At 35.9% G+C, this 11,380-nt stretch overlaps 2 protein-coding genes across 2 annotated transcripts; both read left to right on the forward strand.

Annotated features, from left to right (window-relative positions):
* The first annotated feature begins 1,971 nt into the window (after positions 1-1,971).
* Positions 1,972-3,463, forward strand: LOC140754063 (3-oxoacyl-[acyl-carrier-protein] reductase FabG-like). The gene has a single exon (XM_073088974.1). The coding sequence runs from the start codon at positions 2,021-2,023 to the stop codon at positions 2,795-2,797; it is 777 nt and encodes a 258-aa protein (XP_072945075.1). The 5' UTR covers positions 1,972-2,020; the 3' UTR covers positions 2,798-3,463.
* Positions 3,464-8,117: 4,654 nt separating this feature from the next.
* Positions 8,118-9,097, forward strand: LOC140753917 (3-oxoacyl-[acyl-carrier-protein] reductase FabG-like). The gene has a single exon (XM_073088758.1). The coding sequence runs from the start codon at positions 8,126-8,128 to the stop codon at positions 8,972-8,974; it is 849 nt and encodes a 282-aa protein (XP_072944859.1). The 5' UTR covers positions 8,118-8,125; the 3' UTR covers positions 8,975-9,097.
* The last annotated feature ends 2,283 nt before the right edge of the window (positions 9,098-11,380 follow it).

An 11,380-nucleotide genomic window follows, 5' to 3' on the forward strand; every position in this document is an offset into this window, starting at 1 on the left:
GAGCCTGCTATAATATGAATTGGAAATATTTGTTGATAACAACTGCTTTCTTTGAATAAAAAGGGTTATTTTAACATTACCGGGAATCTAATGGAATACTTTTACTTATACTAACTAATACTTTTTACAACAATTGAATAAAATAGTAACACGAAATCGTGTAAATAAATTACATTCCCAAATACCGTTGCAATTTTATTTTGCGTCCTTATAATAATACAGCTGTTTTTAATATATTTTAGCACACCAATATGCCTCTTTATTTTATCAATTATTTCCGTCACCATCTGCAGATATTCGACGACGGGTAAATATCACAGTCTATTTTTTGGAGACCCTAGAATGTAATCAAGTTCCGTTTGCACGTACCGAGCTATCATCAACGGTTTACCGCGGCGTGATCTCCTTTTATCGCCCTACGCTTCATATTTTAGCTCCAAAATAGCTTCAAAATATATGTATCCATAATATTTTCTACCATGCAAAATTACGTAATTTTTAGGTAAATACATACGCCCGTATAAAAGCCTGAGTATGTGGTTTTTTTATGTTTCAATTTTTGCGATATTCCATAAGCGGCTTTGTCACACAGTTTTAATTTCTATGTCGCGTCCATAGACTTTAGTACGACAAAACTGCCTATTTCATTCAAATACTTTGCGTCAATTTCATTCATTTGCTTTGCGTATAACGAAAAATATGTCAAAAACGGTTATACTGTTGTATCTTGTTAACAGTTAAACTGTTTCTTTCAATACATGGCTCCACATAAAGATTTCGTAGGCCATGAATGTAATGAATACAAATAAAGACAAGTACCACGAAACCCAAACCGGAAATCTAAATTCATTATTTAGATCTCTGCCTAGTGCGCGTCAGATCGATATCGTGACCGTTTTACCATGCGGGTCGAAAAACGGTTTATATTATGCATATTACCTTAATAAAGACTGTTATTTTCAGATAACAGACCACCACACCTACATATTTCGGCATTATAACAACAGTTCAAACACTGCTGTGTTCTGGTTTGTAGATTGTGGAAAGAGATAAATACATAAACGAGACATTCCAACTAAATCTTCAGGTGTAGCACTTACCATCAGGTGGACTCCATGCTTATTTGCTACTGCTACTTCTATAATACATGAATAATTGGACAACTGCGAATCGAACTCTCACTCTGAGGGTCCCGTATCGCCAAATTTTCATGTATTTTTTTATTGTTAGTGTTTGTTGTTATAGCGGCCATCGTTATACATATTCTGTAAAAAAATAAATTGTCTATCTATTACGGTTAAAAAGAAGAGCCCATGGGCACACGGACAGATAGCGGGGGCTTAGTAGTAGGATTCAATTTTTACCCTTTGGGTATGGAACCCTACAAGATATGTAGCAATTACCACTGTATATGGATACATAGTCTTATGTACTTACTGTAAAACATTTTATTCATGCATGTCACTCACATAATGTCCACATATCCCTTGAGACAACACCTTATTTGATTGCGCAACAGTCTAAGCCGTTTAAGAAATCTGCGTAACTCAGTAGTCACTTCAGCAGATTATATACACGATACAAGGAACATACTTAATTACAAAAATAAGGAACTGTCTAACCGCAAATAAAATCATACTAATGTTTTATAATAGGCATTATCCAAAAATACACGATTATATCCTGTATAGGTATATTAATGTTAATATTATTCATTTTGACTTATAAAATAGGGTTTTAGAATAGTCGAATGGTTTTTAAACAAAAACATTTATAAGTAATTTATGGCCCCAATTTATTAGTAGTTGGCATTTAAAAAAATGACGCCATTACGCCGTATTACACATAATATTCTTAACGCCTGAAACGTGTTTAATTTTCACGTATTTCACGACACTTCTACATCTTCGTTACACTGTAAATGTTCGCTTAAGCGTAGTAACTGGATAACAGGGCACCAGTGCATAACATGTGTCTCAGTACCTTTAGCCATTCAGTCAGGAACGAACTCTCGGCCAGGATGGAGTTCTCAGAAAAAGTTGTATTAATTACCGGTGCGAGTGCTGGAATCGGTGAAGCATGTGCACTGAAGTTTGCTAAATCGGGAGCTCTCCTGTCCCTGGTTGGAAGAAACGTTGAAAATCTCAACAAAGTGGCTGAACAATGCGAGCAATTCTGCGGGAACAAACCCCTAGCCATTAAAGCAGACATAAGCGTCGCTGAAGATGTTGAGATGACTGTAAAGGAAACCATCTCACATTTCGGAAAAATCGATGTTCTCGTCAACAATGCCGGTGTACTCTTAATGGCTGGGATTATGGACGACATTTCAAGTTTCGATAGTATGCTGGCCACAAACGTTCGCGGCACGTATCTAATTACGCAGAAAGCGATTCCACATTTGATTGTGGCGAAAGGGAATATTGTAAATGTTTCGAGTATAGTGTCGAATGTCGCGGTTCCAGCTATAATGCCCTATTGTATGACAAAAGCCGCCCTTGATATGTTCACGAAGTGTCTCGCCTTGGATCTAGGACCTAAGGGCGTCAGAGTGAACGCAGTGAACCCTGGTCCGGTAAACACAGCTCTTTTTAAGAGAAACGGAATTAATGATGAAGTGAATAATCAGATGTTTGAGAACATAGCAGCAGCTCTGCCCTTACGTAAAGTGTCAACAAGTGAAGACGTTGCAGAGTTGGTGGCGTTCTTGGCAAGTGACAAAGCAAGTAGCATAACTGGGAGTAGACATGAAATTGACTGTGGTCTTCATCTTGGCGATCCAGTGTTACGCGCTTAAGCCAAATTGAAAGATGTATGTCGTATGTAATCAGTTAAACTCCGCTGATATCTTCAGACATTGAACGAGTCAGGCAAGATACGTGGCAGACAAATCATAATACACTTTTTGACAATCATTGCTATTATTGTGTTACGGTAGATATAAATACGTACACATTGTATATAAGATTATTATTTTGTCTGAAACGGCTCGCGTCTGACACGTCCTATGTCTGATATAACTTAACCTTTATTCGTGGATTCGTGAATACTGTACAATTTTCAGATTGTTTTGTAAATGTTTATACCCAAGTTTATTTGATATAGTTTTTCTAACCTAAAATAATTTCGAAAATGTACAGAATCTAACTACCAACTTTTCAAATAGATACTATAAGTGACGTTGAAACAACTACAATTTAACTGTTTATAATATAATCCTTATATCATATAAACTTTATATGATAGTTAAGGATTATAAATTATAAAAGTGTACTATGAACTGACACAGTATTATTTATCAGTAAGGTTTTCTATTTGTTTTGTTTACGTATAATTATAGAGATATATTTGTGTCTTAAACGTTTTTATTGTTCTGTCACTATTCATGTATACTTAATATACTTAATGATTATAAATTTATATACATGTACTAACATGGTAAATAAACTTCTTTTCTATTGTACTCGTATCATCATTTTATAAGGCGGTTGAAATTATTTTCTTTATTATTTTGGTTCACAAGTTTGCATTTCGTAGATATTTCCATCACGATCTTTGTTGTCGCTAACGTCAAATAGAACAAAGGATGGAAATATTAAAATACCAATGAGAAGCGCATCGAAGAGTAAGAACAAAAGATCTGTAAAATAAACATAGCTGGTGTTTGTAGAAGTCTCTACGGAGGCGGCTGTTTAGATTGCGTCTTGCTTTGTGAAAATTCATTCTTTTAGCTTAATCGCGGTAATATATTCAGTTATCTGAAGCACCATCCTTCCCCAGGTGCGCGCTAATTCCTTGTTATCTTGTGTTAATTTCTCTCGCGTAATCGCCCTACAAATTGATTGCGCACCCCGCCGCCTCACGTAAGGATTAAGAAGGAAAAATTCTTGGTATTTGTTATTTAAATATCTAATATTTTACATTGCTAAAGATATGTATGTATGATTTGTCTAGAATATTATAATTGCATAAATACGAAAGGCTTTTTGTTGGAAGAATATGATTGTTAATAATATAATATTATGTCTATACTTACAGAGGCTAAGGATACGTATTTCATTAAATACGAATAGGTAATAAAAGGTTTCGAGATATAAAATGTATCTCGAAACATATTTTTTCTTTGCACGTAATTACTTCTAATAAATTATCTTTGAATTTTTTGCGATTGTTGTTCTTATTAGTGATCGATGTTGTTGAGTGATACTTCATTTCTGTCATTTCATACATTACTTACTATCTGTATATAAAATATGAAATGTAAACCCATCAAAGAACTCCATCTATGATAACACAAAAACACTATTATTGTAATTTAAATATACCTACCTATATGTAAAAATTATTCCATTGACAATTAATTGCTTACTCTACATAGCTTATCCTTGCTCTACATAGAGCTGCTCTACATACTCGTAGTAATAAAAGCAGTCTATTAGGGAAATCTCCCGACAATACCTATAGTCGTTAAGCGTTCGGCGTTATCCGGAATTAATATAATTCCCTAATTTATACACGGCAAGCGGTAAACGCGCCGTTGTTATTTGGTTAAACTACACCTATCAATTAGAATATACCACTTTAGTTGCTGTAATTCTCAAAGGCATTTGGTTTTGTACAATTTAGATCTTATTTTGTTGTTCTTATGTTTTTTTTAAATATAAGTTTGTTGTAGCAATGGAGTTTACAATCCAACTTGGTAAGTAGTCACGACTGACCATGGACATCTGTGACCAATTCCATGTAGAATAGATTGTACCTGAAGCCGACCACAAGTGTGTTGCTAGCCCTTATGACCATGATCGAATGCATTGTATATGTCTCCCTTACTCTTCAAAGCAGTGTTAAGGCCTAATACTGCTGTTATTAGGCAGAAAAAGAGGTGCGGTGGTTCCTCAAGTTTAAACCTAATCTTATCTCAGGTTGATTACCGATGTTCGTGAGTGGCAGTAGTCATTTCGAATACTTCTTCAATATAATTAAAGATATCAATGATGACCTTAAACATGAGATGAACATCGAATTTGGTATTTGTAGATAAAATACAATATTCTCAACATAATTTTCGCTTTGAGTATTATAATAATCTTGTTTTCGGTGTTTTCGTTTATGACCAAACTAAGGCTTCTGATTTATTATTAGAGACCTAATAGGATTTATTTTGTATTCACAATATTCAGAATACACGTGTAACTTTATAATGTCATTCTAGGTATTTAAAGGTTATTATAGAAAAAAAAAATAATTAATGTTCCATAAAATTTAATAAGTACCCGTTTAGTTTTATATCTAAGGAAGTGTTAATTATCATAATGATTTCTGTAATAGAATACCTAACATAAAATATAATATGGTATCATTATAAACATTTGTATTTTTTTATAATATAGGAGTAGCAGACGAGCGTGCAGTCCACCTGATGGTAAGTGGCTGTGCCGCCCATGGTCATTTGTAATCAACCGCAGATAGGATTATATATTCCTACCTGAGGACTAAGCTGGAACGCCTCAGAAACGTATGTCTCCCTTACCACACCCTTCAAAACGGAACACAGCAGCGCTGCTGCTGCTGTTATAAGGCAGAAATAAGTGTGGCGGTGGTGCCGCCGGAGTCGAACCTCCAAGGGTTCTACCACCTTCAATTTGTATGAAGATAGAACTAATAGCTCGGGTTATATCTTCTTTTGTGTTATAGCAGTGTCAATCGTTGGTTAGTTCTAATTTAAAGGATACTTACTTATTTCCAAGGTGGTAGAACCCATCGTGCTTCGTCTCCAGGGGCACCATCGCCACACTTATTTCTGACTAATAGAACAGTCTAAGGCGTGTTTTGGTTCGAGGGGTGTGGTGAGGGAAAGATATTCTTGCCTTGGTTTCAATGGCTTCATATTTGCAATAACCTCAGAGAGGACGTCAGTCCTATTTCGAATTGATTATAGATCTCCATGAGCGGCACAATGATCTATACTATCAGATGCTTGTAGTAAAAACTTAACTTCAGGCAAATTACATATGAGTATGCAAACAAAAGTGTAACTTTTAAAACAAAAACTTTTACCGTGCACGCAAGTGCCTGCGGTTCGCACCACGTTGGGAATATTAACGCACTCTATGCTAATTATTGCTTTGAGGTACTACTGGGATGAAGGTGGTTGAACCCTTTGCGGGTTGACTCCGGCGGCACCACCGCCACACCTATGTCTGCCTTATAACAGCAATGTTAAGCGCTGCAGTGTTCTGGTTTGAAAGGTGTGGTAAGGGAGACATACTTTTCGAGGCATTCCAGCTTAGTCCTCAGGGGTAGAGGCACATCTGTGGCCGACCTTAGGTAGGAATATCTAATCCTATCTGAGGTTGATTACAGATTTCCATGGCGGCAGTAGCCACTTACCATCATGTGGACAGCATGCTCACCTGCTACGCCTATATTATATAAAAAAAAAGTATTGAGAACTCAACTAAGTAATTATAGTACAGTCAGACTACAATATAGGTACTCTAGTTTAGTTCCTAACACAATATATACAGGAATAAATTAAACAAGTGTACGTGCGTTTACACTAGTCACGTTCTAATACTATATTGCTTTCTGGTTAGTAACTGCAGAACTAAATATATAGGAAATTTAACCGAACGGGTACTTCAATAAATATGTTTCGCATTTATGATAAACATTAACAATAGCTCTCTAAGGGTGGGTTGCATCGAAAGCCCGGTTAAAGTTTGGGTTAAAGTTAAAATAACAGTAACTTTGACGATAGCGATGGAATGTAACATTTCTGTGTTGCATCAATTGATTTGTCATTAACGTCATTTGTGTCGCTGTCACCGCAATTTTTAGTCGAAATTGACAGGATAGGGAAGTTGACAAATACAGTAACTTTAACCGATCGAAATCAAGAGTTAAAATTAAGTATAAGTTATGACGTAATTTCAACCTGAACTAAAATGGTGCAACGAATTATTTTTTTTACCATGGATTTGACGGTTGGTTAGACTTCTGTAAATGTTAAAGTTACATGATGCAACCCACCCTAAATACACTAAGACAAAATTGTAACACACAAGAATAAGTACATAATTCCTCGCGTTTGTCAATCCCAGATTCGACTCTCTAGTCAGTAGACCTCTATCTATTGAGGTCGAACACAGCTTCGCAACCCCTGAGAGCTAAGTTGGAACACCTCATATCATATATCTCCCTTGCCACACCCTAATAATCAAATTACCTATTACTTATAAAACTCACTTATTATGATGTAAATTCTATGATTAAATCAAATAATATAAATAAATTAATCATTAAAACTAATTACCTCAAAAATAATAACCTAATTTATTTTGATTAGTTATGTAGTTTGTTTTTGAACTATATACAATTATACATAGTTCGCCGACACTGTAATTGCCGTTAAAACTCTAATCGTTTAAATGCAAATAAATCATCAGAATTAATTGTAGAGACAACATTGAACATCGTAGAGACAACATGAAGGTGGTAGAACCCTTTGTGGTTCGACTCCGGCGGCACCACCGCCACACCTATTTCTACCTAATAACAGCAGTGTTAGGCGCTGCTGTGTTCCGGTTTGAAGGGTGTGGTAAGGGAGACAGACTTTTCCGAGGCGTTCCAGCTTAGTCCTCAGGGGTAGCGGTGCATCTGTGGCCGACCTCAGGTAGGAATATCTAATCCTATCTGGGGTTGATTACAATGTCCATGGGTGGCAGTAGCCACTTACCATCAGGTGGACTGCATGCTCGTCTGCTACCCTTATATTATAAAAAAAAAATTAGCATTAATTTGCAATTTATTTCCTAAAGTTGTTCCCTAAAGTTATTTCCTAAAGTAGCATATTTTATATTAACTTTATAAAAAAAATACCAAAAAAAGTCAAGTTTTATTTTGTTGTTAATTTTACTTTATTTTTTGGTTTAATATATAAAACATGTGTAATGACTCATACATATTTCTTAAAGCACATAATTAGTCACTGCTTTTAGTACGCAAATATACATAAGCATAAATTACAATGTTTATAATTCTATAAAATATTTAAATTATTTCCTTTAGGATTCACTCAACTACTTGTCATTTAAATAGTCTACAAAATTACTCGCTCATTTATATGTCTGAACAAGTTAGGTACCGGCGTATAAAACGGGTCTCATGTTATTATACTGCCAGTATTCAACTCTCCGTCATGGAGTTCGAACAAAAAGTAGTGATAATAACCGGTGCAAGTAGTGGGATCGGTGAAGCGTGTGCCCAAACATTTGCGAAGGCTGGAGCCCTCTTATCCATTGTGGGCAGAAATGTAGAAAATCTGGACCAAGTTGCCAAGAAGTGCGCAGAATATGGAAACAAACCATTAGTGATTAAAGCAGATATTAGCGTAGCTGAAGATGTGGAAAAAATCGTTAAAAATACCGTCGCACATTACGGAAAAATCGATGTTCTCGTCAACAACGCCGGAATGCTCCGTATTGCTGGACTAATGGACGATATTTCGAACTTTGACCAAATGGTTGGAACGAATATTCGCGGCACATACTTACTTAGTCAAAAGGCAATCCCGCATTTGATCGAGAGCAAAGGGAACATTGTTACAGTTTCGAGCGTAGTATCGACGATCACAGAACCAGTGATAATGCAGTACAGTATGACCAAAGCAGCCCTTGACGCGTTTACAAGATGCGCTGCGTCAGAACTAGGACCAAAGGGCGTGAGGGTGAACGCTGTGAACCCTGGGCCTGTTTTCACTAACCTTTTCGTACGCAGTGGACTCACCGATGAAGATTATAAGACGAAATTTGAAGAAGTAAGGACAAGTATGCGTTTAAAGAAAATCGCTGAGCCCGAAGATGTAGCGAATCTCGTGGCGTTCCTCGCGAGTGACCGTGCCAAGTGTATCACTGGAAGTTTTCATTACATCGACGGTGGCCTCCACCTTGGCAATCCTGTTCTCCGACCTTAAATAAAGCAGAAAGTATATAAAATGTGGTGTTAATGAACTAATAATACAGTATCAGTGAATACCAATGACAAAAGTTATAAGAAGGTCTTCTAAATAAAGCTCTGTTTCTTGTTTCTGCCTTTATTCGTATATATTTTACTTCTATATTTTATCATATTTAATATGAGAAGACGTCTTTAATTTATTTATGTATGTACTTAGGAATTCATATAATTTTGTGGTACGTAAGTACTACATAGAAATGTGAGTGTAATTCATATAAACATAATATAACATATATAAATATTTCCCTATTATATTTTTATCGTAAGATCCTTGTTTCTTATTTTTCTTTGTCAGTAGCGTATTAAAGAAAATATATTTCCATTTCGTTATGCCATTGTGAATATCAAAACATGTATAATATTGATTTCTTGCTATACTGGTAATAATGTATGTGTGATTGTGTGTGCTATAAGATGTTTATTAATGCATACAAAATGTAATAAATCTATTTCTAAAAATTTCTGACAAGAAGTAAATAATTAATTAAACTAAATTCATGCCTAAATAACACTTGTTTTATTTTTACCTTTATAATTAAAAGTGTTCTATTTTTTTAAGATGGGCTACCGTCGTGACTAATAAATCAATCTATCCAATATTACCTACTAAAGATCGAAATTTGAGTATGTGTTATAATATGAAGAAAATGTCAAATAACTATCGTGCTCTTACATTGACCGCTTAATAAATTTTAATAGATATAAATTAATAAATTTAAACAAATACTAGAAATATTTTTGATGTTATACATTTTTGAAACAACGCTCACATATATTTTTTTAATTAAAGTTATTTCTTGATACTTATTCTATTTCATCTGCATATTTACAGAAAATAAACATATTTTCAACTGTTTAATGGTGTCATTAACTAAAATTAGTAACGGCCACCTATTGTAATGACTGAATAGGGGTCGTCAATGGCATCAATGAATAAATGAGACTTAGATAAAAACCGTAAAAGCGATATGGTTCAATAACATATTTCGTTTTTCGCCTTATGATTTAAGGCAATAGCACAAACATTGATTCGCTATAAGTTAAATAAAATAATTGGCCAAGTGCAAGTCGGGCTCGTACACGGAGGGTTCTGTACCACAAAATAGTAGCCATAGAATTGAATTTGAAAATACAAAACGAAAAACGCCGAAAACTTGCGTGTTCTTGTATGGCGACCCCCATTATTTTCAAGATTTTTTATGTAAGTATTTGTTGTTATAGCAACCACTATTACTTATACATATTTTGTGAAAATTTTAAGTATTAATCTATTACAGTTCCAGCCTTATAACAGACGGACAGTCATCGGAGGCTGAGTAAGATAGTTCCGTTTTTACGCTATGAGTACGGAACCCTAAAAATGTTAAAGAAAGGTGACGAACCGGAAGAAATTATCGGTCATTCGCGCCCCAGGGCACGTCGACCTGTCTTTGCTGACAGTAATCTTGAAGACTCGCCAGGTCCCCGCCCGCCGCCAGAATATATTGAAGTTCCTAGACCCCTGAGACCGAAGCACAGGCTTACGGACATATCTCATTTAAGGCTCCAACACACTAACTACTTTTATCGGTGATCGACGTTTTAGCTGCATTTTGGCTTGTGATCAAACAATACACCGCACACGTTTGAGCGACATTCGCACCTACTTTTGGAAACTCGATCCACCAACTAAACTAAAAACGAAACTCTACCTGAAGTTGGCAACAACTTCGGACTAAGTTAGAAAGACTCGGAAAGTATGTCTCCTTTACCACACCGTTCAAATCAGAATACAACAGCGCTTAAAACTATTGTTATTAGGCAGAAATAGGTGTAGCGGTGGTACTGCGGAGTCGAACAGCGGGTCCTACAACCGTAGGTACATACATTAATAGTACTTATATAATCGCCAAAACGCGCCAAAATATACCAAAAGTAGCAAGTCTGCTGTAGGCTTAAAGTGTCTACAATCGTACCAATTTGAACTTTTTCCTTAGAAAATAAAGTTGATAGTGTGCTCCTGCCACTTGTTTTGATAGGAAAGGGCTGGGCGATCGAAAGACGTTTATTTAGGGGGGCAACAGATCGGTTTACTCGTAATTTGTACCGCACGTGCGCTGAATCCGGGCGTCCTCCGCAATGACCAACATTATCTCGATGGGACACGAGTAACAGCTCATCTTCTTTAATATCAATACATATACCACTACTTTTTATATTATAGAAGTAGCAGACGATCATGCAATCCACATGATGATACGTGGCTCCTGCCGCCCATGGACATTTGTAATCAACCCCAGACAGGATAGGACATTCTTTCCTGAGGTCAGCCATAGATGCGCCGCCACCTGGGACTGAGCTGGAATGCTTGTCGGAAAAGTAT

The sequence above is a fragment of the Epargyreus clarus genome, unplaced genomic scaffold (genome assembly GCF_041222505.1).
Source record: "Epargyreus clarus isolate Ecla_fem2 unplaced genomic scaffold, WU_Ecla_fem_2.2 ptg000027l, whole genome shotgun sequence".
NCBI lineage: Eukaryota > Metazoa > Arthropoda > Insecta > Lepidoptera > Hesperiidae > Epargyreus > Epargyreus clarus.